Genomic DNA, 21600 nt, shown 5'->3' on the forward strand with positions numbered 1-21600 from the left:
TTCCACAGCCAACTGTCAGTGATATTATAACACAGTGGAAGAGACTGTGAACAACAGCAACTCTGTGCTCTGTGAGTGTAAAATAACAATTGAACAATAATTGAATCTTTAAATCTTTAAAACTTAAATCTTCAAATCTTTAAATGTTTGTTTGAATCTTTGAATCTTAAAATCTTAAATCTTTGAATCTTGAATCTTTGAACCTTTGAATCTTTGGACCTTTGAATCTTTAAATATTTATGTCTTGAATCATTGATCTTTAAATATTTGAATCTTTACATTTTTTAAATCTTAAATCTTTAAATCTTTAAATATTGTAATCTTTGAATCTTAAATCTTTAAATCTTTAAATCTTTGAATCTTTACATTTTTGAATCTTTAAATATTTGAATCTTTAAATCTTTAAATCTTTGAATCTTTAAATCTTTGAATCTTAAATCTTTAAATCTTTGAATCTTTAAATCTTTGAATCTTTAAATCTTTAAATCTTTAAATCTTTAAATCTTTACATTTTTGAATCTTAAATCTTTAAATCTTTAAATCTTTGAATCTTTAAATCTTTAAATCTTTGAATCTTTAAATCTTTGAATCTTTAAATCTTTAAATCTTTGAATCTTTAAATCTTTGAATCTTAAATCTTTAAATCTTTGAATCTTTGAATCTTTAAATCTTTGAATGTTTAAATCTTTACATTTTTGAATCTTAAATCTTTAAATCTTTACATTTTTGAATCTTTAAATCTTTAAATCTTTGAATCTTTAAATCTTTGAATCTTAAATCTTTAAATCTTTGAATCTTTAAATCTTTGAATCTTTAAATCTTTAAACCTTTAAATCTTTGAATCTTTAAATCTTTGAATCTTTAAATCTTTAAATCTTTACATTTTTGAATCTTAAATCTTTAAATCTTTGAATCTTTAAATCTTTACATTTTTGAATCTTAAATCTTTAAATCTTTACATTTTTGAATCTTTAAATCTTGAAATATTTAAATCTTGAATCTTTGAGTCTTTTAACCTTTGGATCTTTAAATTTTTGAACATTTAAATTGTTAAATATTTGGATCTTTCCATCTTTAAATCTTTACATTTTTGAATCTTTAAACCTTTGAATCTTTAAATTTTTGAATCTTTGAATCTTTGGATCTTTAAATCTTTAAATCTTTGGATCTTGAATCTTTGGATCCTTAAGTCTTTAAATTTCGAGGCTTTGAATCTTTAAATTTTTGAACATTTGAATTGTTAAATATTTGAACCTTTGAATATTTGGACCTTTCAATTTTTAAATCTTTGAACCTTTGAATCTTGAATCTTTGAATCTTGAATCTTTGAATCTTTAAATCTTTGAATCTTGAATATTTTAATCTTTAAGTCTTAAAAATTTGAATATTTGAATCTTTAAATTTTTGAATCTTTAAATCTTAAAATGTTTGTATCTTTGAGTCTTTTAACCTTTGGATCTTTAAATATTTGAACATTTGGATCTTTAAACTTTTGAAATCTTTGAATTTTACGTCATTAATCCATAGAGAGCTGCAGACTGTCCAGACTCAGTGGAACCAGTTCGTCTGTGTTCTCCTGTATCTGCAGATTCAGAGCATGTTCTGAAGCCTCTGTTGTGAGTTCAGGGCCGCTGGGTCCGGTGGTCAGTGTGGGAATGAGGCCGGTGGGTGTGTTGGTCAGGGTGCAGTAGTTCTGAGGAAACGCTGCAGGTTTCGGAGCAGTGGTCTCCGGTTCTGGGGGCTCCAGGTCCTCCTGGCTGAACTCCAGGTCATCCATACACAGGAGCCCCTCGACGGTGATGGGTTCGAACATGGTCAGGCAGAGCATGGTGGGCTCTTCGACTGCAGGCTCCTCAGGCAGGAAGTCCAGATCTTTACAGGAGATGCTGCCAACACTCTGAGTCTCGCTTATTTGGAACGGGGCCCAGACCTCTGAGGCGGGGCTGACGTACGGGGTGTGATACTGCGGAGAGGAATACGTACTGGAGAACTTCTGCAGGCACTTTTCTTCAGCTCTGATCTCTGTCATCATGTCAATCTTTGAAATTTCCTCACTGTAGGTTATCTGGACGTCCCCTCTGGACACCCAGTCCTGTGAATCAGAAAGCTAATTAGTAAAATGTCACATTTAGTTTCATTTATTCATTATTTCATAATTAGAATGGATGTCATATAACACAACATTCAGTTCAGAAATTTTTTTTTATTAGATTACTTTTTATTTATGCTGAAATGTATGCCTCCCACCCTCCTTCTTCACAAACACACACACACTTTCACAGATACACACACACACACACACACAACTGATGGCACACTTCCTCTTTCCAAGTTGTTGAATATAGAAATGTGGAATATGGAGCTAGACTGCTGTATATTTCCTCTATTGAAACACTCAGTAAGTTAGCACATTGAAATATTCTCATTTAAAAGCATCATTATGTTATAATACAGTAAAAACAAAATTTGGTACTGCAGTGTTAGCATGCCAGCTTTTAGCCCATATAAGCCCATATTTCCCACATTGCAACTGTAGTGCTAGCATGCTGGCTTTTTTTTTTTTTTTTGCAACCTTTTTTGCTTTTTTTGAAATAATCATGTATGTTGCTCTCTGGATAAGAGCATCAGCTAAAATGCCACCAATCCAAGTTAAGGGTGTAATTGGGCTAATTGGGTGTTAGGACAGCCTTGCTAAATTGTGATGCACAGCTGAAAAATGTTAGATTGTGATGCATCAGCAGTTGTTGGCTTGCTTACAGGCTCAACATGACCAGAAAGAAACACATTTTTCTAAAGACCCGTCAGTCCATTGTTGTGTTTCGGATAAGAGGCTACTCAATGCGAGATATTGCCTAGAAACTAAAAATATCTTACCATGCTGTTAACTACTCGATTCGAAGAGTGACACAAACTGGCTCTAACAAGGGCAGAAAAAGGAGTGGGAGGCCCTGATGCACAACTTTGCAAGAAGATCTTAGAGTGTGCAGTTTGAGACAAAGATGCCTCACAGGCTGTCAACTGACAGCTGCACTAAATGGAACCTGTCAAACACCAATGTCAGCATCAACGGCGACTTCAGGATGCTGGACTTCATCATAAAAAACCATCATAATTTTTATTAAAATCAATATTTCTTACTCTGACAATGAAAACAAGAACATTTCACTGTGATCCCAAACTTTTGAGCGGTATTGTATACTGTGTATATGCACTTGGAAATATTCTGTCTGTCAGTGAAAAAAGAGCAACGAAGCCATTCCAGCCCCTTTATTTTAAGAGTTTAGCTTAATTTCCTGTTTAAAATTGATTTAAAAAGAGCCATTCTTACCTTGAAGTTGCCCTGATGATTATGGAACAGCGGTTGGAAGAATGGAGATGGTGTCGCCACCCAAGTGACCTTCTTAATCTTCATTCTGTGTTGAGAAAAAAAGCATACAGTATTTGTAGCTATAATTTACAGCAGCGGTAAAAAAAAAAAAAATGTATTTAGCATTTACTAAGCATTTATGTATGTATTATAAATATGTATAATAGCTACCTTGCAGCAGGGCATAACAACATAAAAATGAGCGCCACTGCCCCCAAACAAATCACAGTAACGATGGAGGATAACAGCGGTGCAGTGGGGTCTGGGGTTACCTTCTCTGTAGAAAAATAAAAATCTTATAAGGAACTTAAAGAAAGATGAGAGGAAATTAAGATTTGGCTCTAAAAATATTCAGACCAGTTCTGTTTTTTTTTTACTTTTTTTTCTGGGAATCTGAGAGCAAATATACATGATATTTTCAAATATTTTTTCTCATCTTTTCTTCTTCTATAGTATATATATATATATATATATATATATATATATATATATATATATATATATATATAGTCTACCATTGCCAATTCCTGTCCAGTAGCTAGGGCTAGGGCTGCTCCTGTAGGAAGGCCAGTCAAACTATTAATCTTGCTACAGCACTGCACTGTATAAGCCCGGATAAGTTGAATTTACTTTAAAAAATTGAAGAAACAGGTTGCCTTAAAAAAGTTAAATAATGGGTAATGAAAACTTAAGTTAGCATATCTTAGAACGTCAAGTTATTACAACTAAAGGGGAATTTATTTAACTTTTTATTTTTGTGATTTTATAAGACCAGATAAGTTGAGTTTACTCAACTTTTTTAAGGCAGCCGGTTTGCTCAATTTTTTTTAAGTAATGGGGAATGAAAACTTGAGTTAGCATAAATAAAAACGTGTAAAGTTATTACAGCTAAAGGGGAAGTTGATTTATTTCTAGGGTAGCCCAGGGGGAATCACTGCACACTGATGGTGAGTGTCTGTCAGAAACTGTTGGACACACCCAGTATGCAAATGGAGTTGTGTTAGAAGCCAATCGAAAAAAAAGCTGTTAATGGCAAAACAGACTAAACTCAGTTATTATAAGTTGGTTGAACTCAAAGATCTCAGTTTGAATAGTACAGTATATGTGCTCATAAATGTTCAACTAACTCAAAATAGTTGAGTATTGTTTAGAAATATCCAATTTGATGTAAAACAGACTTAAATCATTTGAGTTCAAACTTCTGGGTTTACAGTGCAAACACTATAATAAACATGAAAAAAGTGTTTAAAATTACATACAATTAATAAAAAATAGCTTTTTAAAACATTTGAGCAAACCGGCTGCCTTAAAAAAGTTAAGTAAACTCAACTTATCCGGTCTTACAGTACAACAAAAATAAAAAAGTAAAATCAACTTCCTTTTTAGTTGTAATAACTTCATGCACTAAGTTATGTTAACTTAAGTTTTCATTACCAATTACTTAACTTAACTTAACTTTTTTAAGGCTTTTTTTGAGGTTTCCTCAAACTTTTAAAGTAAATTCAACTTGTCTGGGGTTACAGTGTAGTGATGTCTTGTCACATAAATCAAATAGACATAAAAAAACAGTTAATTGGATTTGATTTTAATGTAGATTTTATATGATAAAACTAAAATCTTGCACAAAACAGCATTATTATTATTTTTTCAAACACCTGCACATAATTTCGGCCTGAAAGGGTTAAATCGAGCTCCTTCAACCACAGATGAAGCTCCTTTTCTCAGGAAGGTTGTGGATATGAGCTATATGGAGCTCCACAACACTGCTATTGAAGTATTGAAACAGATAAACTAGATTAAAGTGAATAAGACTTTATATTTAGTTATAAATCCTCTGCTTGCAATACCTGCATCAATTCTGTGACCCACTGACATCGCTAAACTTTCACATTCTTATTTTGCGATGCTTTTTTCAGGTTTTCACTGCAGCCTCTTTTAGTGGGTGTTTATTTTGGGGGGGTTACTCACTTCAGACTCCTTTTTAGCAGGTAAATTGGGATGGGGATTACAGGGTTTCATATTTATTTAAGCAGAAATAAAGGAATTGGTTTCATAGTTCTAATACTTTTGGAGGGGAGTGTATTCTGAGGCCAGGTTCACACTACATGCTCTTGTCTTTTGTATGTAAATGGATGAAAGACGTGTTTGAAACTCCTGCATGGCAACGCATGAGTTTTTTTTTTTGTGTGTTCTCGTCAAAAGTTGCGTTTTTGAAAGCAGACAGACCAATTGTGGGTTCCTTTTGTTGAAATATTGTGTAATTTGTGATCCCCTGTCACTGATCAAAGTGTATATTTCCAGTGAACACCCAATATAGATATAATATTGGATTTTCCTCAATAAATACATTATTTATTTGATTTGAGGTGGAGTTATCATGGCTCTATTAATCACAGCAGTGTTAAAATTGTCTCTATATTTACCTGTGGGTGTGGTGCTCCACGTGATAGGAGAGCTACAGCTGCTTCCAACCCCTTTATAATCATTATTTTGATTTGAGATTTCAGTGCAGACCCAAGAAACGTACCGAATACCTGCTTCCAGATCATGCTCTGGAATACTGCACTCTGTTTTAAAAAACTGTGGAGATAATACCTAAAAACAACAGGATAAAAGTGTTAGTTTTTCTTTTAAAAGTAGGTGTTTATTTACACATGATTATGTTGTTTAATCACAAATAAATATCATTATTTTACATAATAGTTCTATAATAATTGTATAATATCTGTTTCTCTGTATACGTTATTATTATCATCTTATTATCCTTTCACCCTGTTCTTCAATATTCAGAACCCCACAGGAAAGAAAACCACAGGACACTACCCACAAGATGCTGCGCACAGGACAGTGCTCACAGGACGCTGCCTGCAAGATGCTGCCCCCAGGATGCCGACCACAGGACAATGCCCACAGGATGCTGTCTACAGGATGCCGACCACAGGACAATGCTCGCAGGACGTTGCCTATAGGACAGTGCCCACAGGATGCCGACCACAGGGCGTCACCCACAGGACATTGCCTATAGGACAGTGCCCACAAGATGCCGACAACAGGGCGTCACCCACAGGACATTGCCTATAGGACAGTGCCCACAGGATGCCGACCACAGGGCGTCACCCACAGGACATTGCCTATAGGACAGTGCCCACAGGATGCCGACCACAGGGCGTCACCCACAGGACATTGCCTATAGGACAGTGCCCACAAGATGCCGACAACAGGGCATCACCCACAGGACATTGCCTATAGGACAGTGCCCACAGGATGCCGACCACAGGCACTGTAGGCCTCACAAGACGCTGCCCAACGGACACTGCCCACAAAATGCTGCCCACAGGATGCTGCCCACAGGATGCCACCCACAAAACAATGCCCACAGGACACTGCCCAGAGGGCACCACCCACAGGATGCTGACCACAGGACGCCACCCAAAGGACAATGATTACAGGACAGTGCCCACAGAACAGTACCCACAAAACGCTGCCCACAGGACAATGCCCACAAGACACTGCCCACAGGACACTGCCCACAGAATTCCATCCACAGGACAACGCCTACAAAACACTGCCCACAAGACAATGCTCACAGCCCAATGCCCAAAAGACAATGCCTACGGAACAATGCCCAGAAGACAAATTCCACAGGACACTGCCCACAGGACGCTGCCCATAGGACAATGCTCACAGGACAATGCCCACAGGATGCTGACCACAGGACAATGCCAACAAAAGGCTGTCCACAAAAGGCTGCTCACAGGATGCTGCCCACAAGATGCTCTCCACAGGATGCTGCCCAAAATTCAATGTGCACAAGATGCTGCCCACAGGAAGCTAAAACAGGACAGTGCCCACAGGACAGTGCCCACAGGATGCCGACCACAGGACGACGCCCACAGGATCCTGCCCAAAGGACACTGGCTACAAGATGCCAATCACAGGAAGCCACCCACAGGACAATGTTTACAGGACGCTGCCCACAGGACACCACACACAAGACAATGCCCACAGGACACTGCAAATTGAAGAACAGGGTGAAAGGTGGATAATAAAAAATATAAAGCTGATAAAGAAAGAACAAAGAGTGTAGAAACAAGTAGGTGGTCATAATGTTATGCTTGATCAGTGTATAAATTAGACTTTATGAAGTGACAAGAAGCTTGTTTACGAGACTCACAGTGTCCTGCTGTTCTTTGTGGTAGAAGAATTTGTACAGCCGAGGCAGAGATGATTCGTAGGTGTGTTCCTCATATCCACTCACCCACTTAAAGTGATAGCTCCTGTTCACCACTTCCAGGGTTAAATTGTGTGGGTTTATTGGTCTGACTGTGGAAGAGATAAAAAAAAAGAACAAAATTGCATTTTTTGTCATGACAATGTAATCATGTGACAAAAAGCTATTATCTAAAGGTCTTATCAATTTCTGAGGATTTTCTGAGGTTTCTGAGGATGGTAACTTATCCTGTGCAACAGAGGAAACTCTTGCTTTTCTTTTTCTATGGCGGTCCTGATGAGTGCCAGTTTCATCCTAAACATTTTGATGGTTTTGTGACTGCTCTTGATTTCTTCTTAAAGTATTTTTTTCTTTACTTAGTTGAGTAGTTGTTGCTTCTCATAATCTGGATTACAACATTAATTAAAAATTGACTATTCACTGTATACCTGTAACTCTACCTCTTCACTACTTTACTTTAACTGATGCTCTCAAACACTTTATTAAGAGACAAGAAATTCAAGTAATTAACTCTTGATGAGTTCAGCACAGCTGTTAACTGAAAGCCTGAATTCCAGGTGACTCTACCTCATAAAGCTGACTGAGAACAAAAACAGCCAAGATGCGCAAATCTGTCTGTATTCAAGCGAGAGGTGCTACTTTTAAGAATATTAAATATAAAACATATTCTGGTTTATTTAACACTGTTTTGTTTCATAAATAATTATATATATATATATATATATTTTTTTGCACAGTTCATTGATGTTAACAGGTTAGATAATAGGCAATAGGCAACAATAGGCAATATTCCAATATTTCTTACTGTGTTTAACTGGATAAAACTTGTGATCCAGTACTGAAGACTTCTTAAGGCCATTCTCCAGGTAGGAAAGGTAAACAGCAAAATATAGAGCAGAACTAAATGTGGGAAAGTATGGAAGTTTCACTGCCTTGAATCTGCAGTAGTACCCGTTCTCTTTTTCAGTAAGTGAGCAGTTATAGATCCTGCATTCAAAAGAAAAGCATCAGTATCAGTTACGAGTTTCACCAAAAGATAAGCTTCATACAGAAATACAGGATGAGATGTGTGATTTTTGTCTGTGAACAATTACTTTATGTTATCCTGTATGTCTTGAAAATGAAACTCCAGCCAGTAGGAGGTGTGTTCGCTCCTGTTGGGAATGGTTTTTGGATCCAGAGAGCAGTTGATGGTGAGCCAGTAATCTGTCTCACAGGTGAGTCCTGAAATATCAAACAGACAGTGTTTTTAAACTTTTTAACTTTTGCTTTTATTATACAACCACAAAAAACAAAGGGACATGATGGGAAATCTAATGGATAAAAATGCAGTGTTTATTCTATTTAGGGTGGACAGTGACAAGGTGGACAAATGCAGAGTGGACAAATGGTAGGATGGACAGTGACAGGTGTAACAATAACAATGTGGTCAGTGACAAGTTGGACAAACACAGAGTGTACAGTGACAGGGTGGAGTGATAGTGTGAATTGTGACAGTGTGGACAGTGACAGGTTGGACAATGACAGGGAGGACAGTAACAGGGTAGACAATGACAGGGGGACAGTGACAGGCTGGACAATGACAGGGAGGACAGTGATAGTGTGGACAGTGACAGGGTGGACAGTGACAGGTTGAACAATGACAGGGAGGACAGTGATAGTGTGGACAGTGACAGGGAGGACAGTGACAGGTTGAACAATGACAGGGAGGACAGTAACAGGGTAGACAATGATGGGGAGGACAGTAACAGGGTAGACAATGACAGGGAGGACAGTGACAGGATAGACAATGACAGGGAGGACAGTAACAGGGTAGACAATGACAGGGAGGACAGTAACAGGGTAGACTTACAGGGTGGACAGTGACAGGGTAGACAATGACAGGGAGGACAGTAACAGGGTAGACTTACAGGGTGGACAGTGACAGGGTAGACAATGACAGGGAGGACAGTAACAGGGTAGACAATGACAGGGAGGACAGTAACAGGGTAGACTTACAGGGTGGACAGTGACAGGGTAGACAATGACAGGGAGGACAGTAACAGGGTAGACTTACAGGGTGGACAGTGACAGGGTAGACAATGACAGGGAGGACAGTAACAGGGTAGACAATGACAAGGAAGACAGTAACAGGGTAGACAATGACAGGGAGGACAGTAACAGGGTAGACAATGACAGGGGGGACAGTAACAGGGTAGACAATGACAGGGGGACAGTGACAGGGTAGACTTACAGGGTGGACAGTGACAGGGTAGACAATGACAGGGAGGACAGTAACAGGATAGACAATGACAGGGGGGACAGTAACAGGGTAGACAATGACAGGGGGACAGTGACAGGGTAGACAATGACAGGGGGGACAGTGACAGGGTAGACAATGACAGGGGGGACAGTGACAGAGTGAATTGTGACAGTGTGGACAGTGACAGGATGGACAATGACAGGGAGGACAGTGACAGGGTAGACAATGACAGAGAGGACAGTAACAGGGTACAAAATGACAAGGGGACAGTGACAGGGTAGACAATGACAGGGGGGACAGTGACAGAGTAGACAATGACAGGGGGGACAGTGACAGGGTAGACAATGACGGGGGGCAGTGACAGGGAAAACAATGACAGGGTGGACAGTGACAAGTTGGACAAATACAGAGTGGAAAGTGATAGGGTGGACAGTAATAGAGTAGGAAATGACAGGGTGGTGAGTAACAGGTTGGACATCAACAGTGTGTTGAGAGACAGGGTGGTGATCGACAGAGTTGTCTGTGACAGGTTGAACAGGGACGTGGTGGACAAATATAGAGTGGACAGTGACAAGTTGGACAAATACAGAGTGGACATTGACAGGGTGGACAGCGACAGGTTAGACAATGACAGTGTGGACAGTTACACACTGGAGAAATAAAAATTAGACAAATACAAAGTGAACAGTGACAGAGTGATGAGTGATAGGGTGAACTGTGACAGGGTGGACAAATACAGAGTGGACAGCAATAGGGTGGTCAGTGACAGGTTGGACAAATACAGAGAGGACAGCAATAGGGTGATGAGTGACAGGGTGGACATTGACAAGGTGAACTGTGACAGTGTGGACAGTGACAGGTTGGTCAGTAAAAGATTTGACAATGACAGGATGGACTTTGACCTTGTGATGAGTGACAGGTTGGACAGTGACAGAGTGGACATCGACAGTGTGGACAAATTAAGATTTTTATTGAAGTAAAAGTAGTGTAAACATATTGGTTTTAAAACTACTTAAAGTATAAAAGTAAAAGTAATTTAAAAGGAAAAAATAAAGCCATTAAGAACAAAAGCTTAGGCCACGCCCACAGAGTCCTATAGTGCACTACCCCCCCCCCCCTCCCCTCCATAAAATACATTTTTCTAAAAGCTATAATGACTATAATGTTTAAATATTAAAATGTTAATGTTGATAATATAATTTGGGATTTTGCACTAGGCTGTTCTCTAGTGTTTCAGCTGCATATATGCTGATTGTAAATTAATGTATTTTACTAGAATTTAAATATATTAAAGTTAAAGTTGAGGTGCACATTGAATTCTGCTGTGATTTGATCAGCCGTGGTTTTAGGTTTTTTGGATACAATCCGGGTTAGCACCCGAACATCCCTTTCAGACAGCTTCCTCTTACAGCGTCCACAGTTAATCCTGTTGGATGTGGTTGGTTCTTCTTGGTGGTATGCTGACATTACCCTGGATACCGTGGCTCTTGATGCATCACAAAGACTTGCTGTCTTGGTCACAGATGTGCCAGCAGGACGTGCACCAACAATTTGTCCTCTTTTGAACTCTGTTATGTCACTCATAATGTTATAGTGTTCATTGCAATATTTTTAACAGAACTGTGCTCTTACCCTGCTAATTGAACCTTCACACTCTTACTGCTCTTACTGGTGCAATAATGTGCAATTAATGAAGACTGATCACCAGGCTGCTCCAATTTAGCCATGAAACCTCCCACACTAAAATGACGACAGGTGTTTCAGTTTCATTGTCCAACCCCTGTTCATCTGCTATGTTTTTGCTGGGGTGTGTGTGTGGGGTGGAAAGGGGGTGTGTGCAGGTGTGATGGATCACAGTATAAACCAATAGGGAGTCAGAATGGTATATGTTTATACTTCTCTACATCCAATCACAATCAGATTCACTCTGGATGGAGAGATTTATCTGGATTGGGGTTTTATTGAACTATGAGAAGCCGGAATGAAAACGAGCTGAAATGAAATAGGAGTAACGAGGCTATTTTTATTAAAATGTAAGAAGTAGAAAGTTCAGATAATTGTGTGGAAATGTGAGAAGTAGAAGTAAAAAGTTGTCTGAAAAATAATAATTGCTCCAGAATAAGTCTAAGTATAAATAACCAACATTTCTACTTAAGTAAGGTGAGGAAGTATTGGTACATTATTTTTATTATTATTGTAATGTTTAAATATCACAATAACAGATTAGAAACCTCAGGCATGTTTTACAAAGCCCCCCTATTTACTTTACTAAAAAAAGTTACTCAAAAGTAACTGAACAGTTAGCAGCAAAGGCGAGAATTGGTCCATTTTTGGTCCATTTTGAGACATTTAGTCTATTTAGGGGTGAAATATACAGTATTTTACTGCGTAAATAAGCACTTTCTGATCTGATAAGGAGCTTTTTAATGGAAACTTTTGCACAGTACTGTGTATATCTGTATACACCCACCCATCCACCCACCCACCCACGTTTGTGTTATGTCAGATTACCTTTTGATTCTGTGGCTTTAGAAGTTTGCATGATGCTCAGAATTACACTGAGAACTCCAAGAGCTAGCATCATTGCATCGTTTAACAGTAAGCCAGTCCTCTTCAGTCTTTAGACTCATTAAACCTGCGAAAAGACACAGTAAATAGCTTTGAAAAACACATAAATCCCACAAAAAACATGCAAATAAAATTCTCAGTGGTCAACCAAGCCAGTACGGGTCCATTACTACAATTAAAACAAGATTTTTGGACCTTTTTTGGAATTTGTTTTAATATGAACAAATGGATCAGATGTCAAAATCAATGATAAAAAAGATAAAGAAGATAATCTGACAGCATTAAGTTGTATTGCTGAAGAAAGCTATTTAAATCACACTTTGAGGTAAAACTCAAAGGAAAACAACAAATAGACACAGCAAACAAACCAACAATTAGACAGAAAATCAGAAAATATAGCATTTTATCACAAATTCATATATTTTTTCTTCTATTCATCAACATTTCTTAGCTTTCTTATGACAATCTATTTCAAACCACTGCAGAACAAAGCTTTATGAACTCTGTAAACTCATAAAAACTATATAAAGTCAATTTCAAAGGCCCTAAAATAGAGCCCTGGGGTACGCCATACTGTATACTGCACTAAACCAAAATGCTTCCAAATCTTTCACAGCAGATTCTGCATGAGGACTAAAAATGTATTGTTCAAGTGGTTAAAATAGTCTTTATATTGTTAGTTTTTCCAATTACATTTGATCTAGTAAAATGGTGAGGCTTTCGTACACTTTTATCATGACAAACTAGTTCAAAACTAAATTATGGCTTTATCAACTCCTTTTAAACTCTGCTTCACTATCATAACTACAATACTTCACAAATAGAATCACAGAAGCAATTCCATAAGCCCTAAAATTGAGCCTTGGGGTACACCAATATACAGTATGGTTCAAGAGGTTAAAATAACCTTTATATATACAAGTTACAAGTTTGTCCAATTACATTTAAGTCAATCAAAATTGTTGGACTTTCCTGAGCTTTTCTACCCATTCCATAAACTCAGCATCTCTATTATAACTGTACTACTGTCACAATTAAAATCAATTCCATACGCCCTACAATAGAGCCCTGGTGTACGGCAATATATACTATATGCTAAATCAAAATGCTAGCAAATCATAAACAACAGCTTCTGCATGAGGATTAAAAACTGGTGGTTAAAACTTTATTTTTTTTTCCAGTTACATTTGAGGAAGTCAAAACTGACGGATTTTCCTTTCTCTATCATAACTACAATACTATCATACTATTATATAAACAATTGTTACAGTAGTTTGTCCATTACTTTTGAGCCGGTAAAAAAATTTTCATAGGCCCTATAATAGAGCCCTGGGGTTCACCACCATAGTGGATGCTAAATGAAAATGCTATCAAATCATTCACAACAACTTTTGCATGAGGATTAAGAACTGGTGGTTAAAACTGTATGTTGTTCATTTGTCCAGTTAGATTTGAGGAAGTCAAAACTGTGGGATTTTTCTGAGCTTTTCTCTTTTCCTCTCTATCATACTATTATATAAACAATTGTTACAATAGTTTGTCCATTACTTTTGACCCAGTGAAAAGTTCATAGGTCCTGCAATAGAGCCCTGGGGTGCACCACTTTATTGTATGCTAAATCAAAATACTAGCAAATCATAAAAAACAGCTTCTTCATCAGGATTAAGTAATAAACATATGGTTCAAGTGGTTACAATAATCTATTTTCTGACAATAGTTAGTTTATTTTATTACATATAAGCCAGTCAAAACTGTAAGACTTTCCTGAGATTTTCTACCAACTCTATGAACTTAGCTTCTCTATTATAACTGTAATATTGTCACAATTAAAATAAATTCCATAGGCCCTACAATAGAGCCCTGGGGTACGCCAATATATACTATATGCTAAATCAAAATGATAGTAAAATATTCACAACAGCTTCTGTATGATGATGATACAGCAATTAACCTATTGTCCAAGTGGTTAAAATAGTCTTATATTTTTAGTTGTTAGCTTAAATTTTCTTAAACATTAATCACAAAACATGAATTTATTAAGTCATGGATCATAAAATTGAGCTATATACTGTATGCTAAATCAAAACACTGCCAAATCAAACACAAAAGATTCTGCATGAAGATTAATAGCTGTGTAATTCTATTAACTCTATAAACTCTACTTCTCTATCATAACTGTAATACTGGCACAATTAAATCAATTCAATTTAAGCCAGTCAGAACTGTTCGACTTTCTTCAGCTGTGTAATTCTCTTAAGTCTATTAATTCTATTAATCTACTTTACTATCATAACTGTAATACTGTCGCAATTAAAATCAATTCCATAGGCCCTACAATTGAGCCCTGGGGTACACCAAGTATACTTTATTGTTAGTTTGTCCAATTTTGTATGAGCCCGTGAAAAATTTCATACGCTCTACAATTGTATGCTAAATCAAAATGCTATCCAATCATACACTAGTAATAAACCTATGGTTTAGGTCATTAAAACGTTCTATACATTTACAACTACATTTTTCTACCAACTCTATAAACTCTACTTCTCAACTATAACTGTAATACTGTCACAATTCAAATCAATTCCATAGGCCCTATCAAATCATACACAACAGCTTCTGCATGAGGATTAAAAACTGAGTAATAAATTTATTCAGGTTCATGTCATTAAAATAATCTATACATTTACATTTGTTAATTTGTTCAATTACATTTTTTTCTACCAATTGTATAAACTCTACTTATAAACTCTATTATAACTGTAATTATGTCACAGTTAAAATCTAATTTATAGGCCCTACAATAGAGCCCAGGGTTCATGAGCCTTTCACTTCTTTTAACTCTATTAACTCTATACACTCTATAAACTTCACAAAATCAACTCAATCCAGCTCAGCAGACTGAAAGTAACATGAAACAGAGCACAGAAAGACGATGATGAAATTACCTGGTGTGGTAAAGCTCAGATGGCAGATGAATGAGAGCTGTGCGCACGCTAATCGAGCCTGGCTTTATACACACAGCAGTTCCTGTTTTTGTCTGGTTTAAAGCCCTATCTGTGCCATCTGATCAGTTAATGAAGCGGGCACGGTTAAGACTGTGACGGGCTCTGTGCCGGGTATATACAGTCATTCTGCTCTCTTCCCATGAACAACCAGAAACTGTGATTCACACTTAAAAGGAGATGGCGCTACTGACAGCACTGATTACTGTTAAATGAATGCCACGCTATGACACGCGGTGGATCTTCTTTATGCATAATGTCACACCTTTCACACACCTTGTCTTCCGTTCCTGGGGTTTAACCCCTTAACCCCTTAAACTCTGTAGCGCACGTTTCATCACTTTCACAATTGCAGTATTATCAATGTAGCATCAGTTTCAAAGGCCCTAAAATAGAACCCTGTGGAACTCTACAAGATAAAATGCTACGTTTTTGACTAAACTATTAAAACAACTAACTCATAACGCTAATTATTCTTCTTCTAAAGTCTTCGAAAGTCTTCTAAAGTCTTCTAATTCTTCGTCTTATCCCATCACAATCATTTTTACCCATTAACTCAGGCCTCAATTAACTCAATTTTCAAGATATCGACTCATTTTCGACTTTAAATGTATTGACTTTAAATAATTTACTGTATATAAGTCCAACAAGTGCAGATCTACATCAATTCATCACAAAACATGACCCATTTAACATTTCATCACTTTCGGAACTGCAGTATTCAATCAATATAGCATCAGTTTCACAGGCCCTAAAATAGAACCCTGTGGGATTCCACAAAATAAAATGCTAAGTTTTTGACTAAACTATTAGCACAAATCATTCATAATGCTAATTATTCTTTCTTATCAAGTCTTCTAATTCATCTAATTCTTCGTATTCTTTGTCTTATCCGATCATCATTTTTATCAGTTAACTCAGGCTTCAATTTTCAAGATATCGGCTTTGTATCAACTTTAAATGTGTTGACTTTGTATCATATACTGTATATCTGCAACAAGTGCAGATCTAGATCAATACATCACAAAACAGGGCTATAAACTCACTCTCGTAACAGCAATACTATCATACAATTATATTTACAATTGTTAGTTTGTCCAATTACATTTGAGCCAGTGAAAATCTATTTCATAGGCCCTACAATAGAGCCCTGGGGTTCACCACTATACTGTATACTAAATCAAAAGACTACCCAATCATAAAGAACAGATTCTGCATGAGTATTAATGACTGAGTAATAAATCTATGGGGGTTAAAAAGATATCTCAGCTTTTCTCTTGACAATCTAGATCAATCCATCACAAAACATGACCTATTAACCTCTGTAGCACACATTTCATTATCAATTATCAATATAGCATCAGTCTCACAGGCCCTAAAGTAGAACCCTGTGGGACTCCGCAATATAAAATGCTAAGTTTTTGACTAAACTGTTAACAGAAATGCTAATTATTCACAATGCTAATTCTTCTTCTTCTTAAGTCTTATAATTTTTCAAATTCTTCTTATTCGTCCTCTTATCCCATCACCATCATTTTTATTGGTTAATTCAGGCTTTAATTTTCAAGATATCGACTTCTTTTCATAAACTGTATATAAAAAGTCCAACAAGTGCAGATCTAAATCAATTCATCAAAAAACATCAGCTTTCTGAACTGCAATACTACCGTACAATTATATTTGAGGCAGTGAAAATCTATTTCATAGGCCCTACAATAGAGCCCTGGGGTTCACCATTATACTGTATACTAAATCAAAATGCTAGCAAATCATTCACAACAGTTTCTGCATGAGGATTAATAACTGAGTAATAAACCTATGATTCAAATGGTTCAAACTTTATATTGATAGTTTGTCCAATAACATTTGAGTAGCAGTAAAACTTTGCGACTTCCCTGAGCTTTTCTGACAATCTAGATCAATTCATCACAAAACCTGACCCATTAAACTCTGTAGCACACATTTAATCACTTTCAGAACTGCAGTATTATCAATATAGCATCAGTTTCACAGACCCTAAAATAGAGCCCTGTGGGACTCCACAAGATAAAACGCCAAATTTTTTGACTAAGCTATTAAAACAAGTGATTCATAATGCTAATTAATCTTCTACTCAAGTCTTCAAATTCTTCTTCTTTTTATCCCATACCCATAATTTTTAGACTTCTCAAGATATTGACTTTGTATTATAAACGGGATAAAACTGCAACAAGTGCAGTTTTTGTACAGTAAGTGTTTAAACAAAACTATTGTGGCAAACAATTTTCCTTGAAGGGAAAATCCAGTGTGAAACGGATGAGTATGAACTTTGTTCCAATATCCCATTTACCCGTAGTGTTCCCAAATACAGCTATTTTAGCTGATGCTCCCAACACGCTTACAATGCTAGTAATAGAGGCATATAGTTGCCCATGCAAAGAAATCTCTATTTTAACATCATTAATAAACTCCACACATCATTGGTAGAATTCTGAGGGCCCTGACATGTAAAATCAGGCACTAAGAGCTTTAAAAATGCAGAGATCGTTTATTAAAACACTATTTATGCACACAGTAAACAGAATACAAAAGAAAATAACATTATTATTGGACACGGCCAGGAAGCTGCGCCGTTAAAATAGCAATCTGCCAAAGTCAGAGCACACCTGGCTCTTAAAAGGAATGGCATGTGACATGCTGATTGTTTTTGTTGCACGTTACACCCAAAACACACCCATATTTAATGAAGAGAATTAGTACATGCCTTTTATGCATTTCAAGTCACGCACAGTGTACTTTTCCTGTCATTACGATAGCAAAGACACTATTCACAGTATCTCTATATTCTCTAATAGACTCTATTCTAACTTTGATTCCTGCATTATTTGGCTAAATGTTTTTGGACTCCGACAAAGCAATCGCTCAGCAACACCTTAGCAACCACCTAACAACACTTCAGCAACCAATAACTATACTATAGCAACAGCTTAGCAACATCTTATAAACACATTAGAAATTACTTAGCCACACCTAAGCAACCACCTAGCAACACCTTAGCAACCGCCACGTAAAACACAGGTCAGCACTACTGGACTGCAGTTTCACTCACTGTTTCTGCAAGAACTGTTTCTTTAAAGCTAATGTTTGGGGGAGTTCAAGAGAAAAAGAAACACAACAGTCTGCGAGACGTCCGCTTCATTAACTGATCAGATCTCGCTGATAGTGAAGAGATTTAGACTTCAGAGCGAAGAAAACCCCTAAAGAAACAACAAAAAACTTTGCGAGAGAAAGGCACTCTGTTTTATTGCCCATCTTTCAATAAAATTTTTAATAAAAAATGCAATTTTAAAATGATAAAATCTGATATATCTGATATATCTGGTATATATTTTCACCATATATTGTTTTTCCACTTTTTTAATCATATTCTGACATGCCAAAAGTATGTAAACAGTTAAATGTATAAATTGTGAGGTATTATCTTGTGAGTGAGCTTGAACACTGGCCAGTGTCAAAGCATGGAAAGGCAGCATGAAAGTTAAAGAAGTTGGAGGACTTTATATTTATATATTTTTATATATTAGTATTTGGCCACAATCTTTATTTTGGTGTATCCCTTAGTTTTTAAATTAAAACATAATGTGGTTGGGAGAAGCGCTAAAAGAATACATTTATTTAGTGAACTCCAACACTTACAATAAAATAAAAAAGATAAAAGCATTAGCACAAATCAACCACTTAGCAATACCTTAGCAACCACCTAGCAAAGCCTTAGCAGCCAAACAACTATACTTAAGCAACACCTTAGCGGCCACTCAACAACACATTAGCAACTTTCAACATCTGATATATATTATATTCTTATATGTCCTGTTTAAAATATGGGTCTATAAGAACTGCAAATCAATGCATTCTGTTTGTATTTACATTTATTCACATTTACACTGCTTTACTAGCTATTACTCAAATGCATTTGCATTCCATTATTTAGCCAAATGTTTTTGGACTCCAGCATTTAGATAAAAGTATTAGCTTAAAGCAACTGCTTAGCAACACCCTCACAACCCCCTAGCAAAGCCTTAGCAGTGAAACCAATGCAACACCTTAGCAATACCTTAGCTAAGCATAGCTATTTCTATTATGTACAGTTATTTGCATTACAACATTTAGCCAAAACCTTGTAGACATTGATCTACTGATCTATTTACCAAATACAGCTCTGTAAAAAAATAAGAGACCACTTAAAAATTGTGAGTTTCTTTGATTTTACCAAATTAAAAACCTCTGGAATATAATCAAGAGGAAGATGGATGATCACAAGCCATCAAACCACCAAACTGAACTGCTTGGAGTGTTGCTCCAGGAGTAAAGCAGCATAAAGGTATCCAAAAGCAGTGTGTAAGACTGGTGGAGGAGAACATGATGCCAAGATGCATGAAAAAAACTGTGATTCAAAACCACCAGGGTTATTCCACCAAATATTGATTTCTGAACTTTATTAAAACTTTATGAATATGAATTTGTTTTCTTTGCATTATTTGAGGTCTGAAAGCTCTGCATCTTTTTGGTTATTTCAGCCATTTCTCATTTTCTGTAAATAAATGCTCTAAATGACAATATTTTTATTTGGAATTTGGGGGAAATGTTGTCTGTAGTTTATAGAATAAAACAACAATGTTCATTTTACTCAAACATAAACATATAAATAGGAAAATAAGAGAAACTGATTCAGAAACTGCATCCCATCATTAGCCATGTGTTTTTGTACTTTAACACTTATATAAAAGTATCAGCCTAAAGCAACTCTTTAGCAACACCTTAGTAACCATCTAGTAAACCCTTAACAGCCAAACCACTATAATATAGAAACACCTCATCAACCACTTAGCAATACCTTGGCAAAGAGCTAGCAAAATTCCTTACTATACTTGAATGACTCCTATAGCATAGCAACCTTAGCAACCATCTACCAATGTGATATGTGTTTTATTTCTTTAATATACAGTATTTGCATCCCATTAATTAGCCATATGTTTTTATACTTTAACACTTATATAAAAGTATCGGCCTAAAGCAACTGCTTAGCAACACCTTAGCTGCCACCTAGCAAAAGCTTAACAGCCAAACCACTATTATATAGCAAGTATTAAAGTATTAGCCTAAAGCATCTCAGCAACCACCTACCAATTTTATGTTTTTATTCTATAATGTACTGTATTTGCATTCCATCATTTAGCCAAAGTTTTTGTACTTCAACCCTTAATTAAAAGTAATAAGCTAAAACAATTACTTAGCAACACCTTAGCAACCACCTAGAAAACCTTAACAGCCAAACCACTATTATATAGCAACACCTTAGCAACCGCTAAGCAACACATTGGCAAAGAGCTAGCAAATTTTTACTATACTTGTATCACTTATATACCATAGCAACACCTCAGCAACCACCTATCAATTTTATATGTTTTTATTTTATAATGTACAGTATTTGCATCCCATTATTTAGCCAAATTTTTTTTTTTACTTCAACCCTTAAATAAAGATAATAGGCTAAAGCAACTGCTTAACAACACCTTAGCAACCACCTAGCAAAACCTTAACACCCAAACCACTATTATATAGCAAGTATAAAAGTATTAGCCTAAAGCATCTCAGCAACCACCTACCAATTTGATGTTTTTTTATTCTATAAGGTACTGTATTTGCATTCCATCATTTAGCCAAAGTTTTTGTACTTCAACCCTTAATTAAAAGTAATAAGCTAAAACAATTACTTAGCAACACCTTAGCAACCACCTAGAAAACCTTAACAGCCAAACCACTATTATATAGCAACACCTTAGCAACCGCTAAGCAACACATTGGCAAAGAGCTAGCAAATTTTTACTATACTTGTATCACTTATATACCATAGCAACACCTCAGCAACCACCTATCAATTTTATATGTTTTTATTTTATAATGTACAGTATTTGCATCCCATTATTTAGCCAAAGTTTTTTTTTTACTTCAACCCTTAAATAAAGGTAATAGGCTAAAGCAACTGCTTAACAACACCTTAGCAACCACCTAGCAAAACCTTAACACCCAAACCACTATTATATAGCAAGTATAAAAGTATTAGCCTAAAGCATCTCAGCAACCACCTACCAATTTGATGTTTTTTTATTCTATAAGGTACTGTATTTGCATTCCATCATTTAGCCAAAGG

At 36.3% G+C, this 21600-nt stretch overlaps 1 protein-coding gene across 2 annotated transcripts; it reads right to left on the minus strand.

Annotated features, from left to right (window-relative positions):
* Positions 1 to 576: 576 nt before the first annotated feature.
* On the minus strand, positions 577 to 15544 carry il21r.2 (interleukin 21 receptor, tandem duplicate 2). 2 transcript variants are annotated; one of them, XR_007438286.1, is made up of 10 exons: positions 15354 to 15544; positions 12352 to 12475; positions 8693 to 8822; positions 8404 to 8585; positions 7542 to 7690; positions 5791 to 5962; positions 3539 to 3644; positions 3329 to 3413; positions 828 to 2092; positions 577 to 637 (listed from the first exon to the last, which is right to left on the minus strand). XR_007438286.1 is itself a non-coding variant. In XM_007239837.3 (9 exons), the coding sequence occupies exons 2-9, from the start codon at positions 12422 to 12424 to the stop codon at positions 1517 to 1519; spliced, it is 1473 nt and encodes a 490-aa protein (XP_007239899.3). In that variant the 5' UTR covers positions 12425 to 12475; positions 15354 to 15544; the 3' UTR covers positions 729 to 1516. The 2 variants fall into 2 exon arrangements, 1 of the variants encoding a protein (XP_007239899.3); XM_007239837.3 differs by lacking the exon at positions 577 to 637 and having other exon boundaries at positions 729 to 2092.
* Positions 15545 to 21600: the final 6056 nt, after the last annotated feature.

This window comes from Astyanax mexicanus, chromosome 3, assembly GCF_023375975.1.
Source record: "Astyanax mexicanus isolate ESR-SI-001 chromosome 3, AstMex3_surface, whole genome shotgun sequence".
Lineage (NCBI taxonomy): Eukaryota > Metazoa > Chordata > Actinopteri > Characiformes > Acestrorhamphidae > Astyanax > Astyanax mexicanus.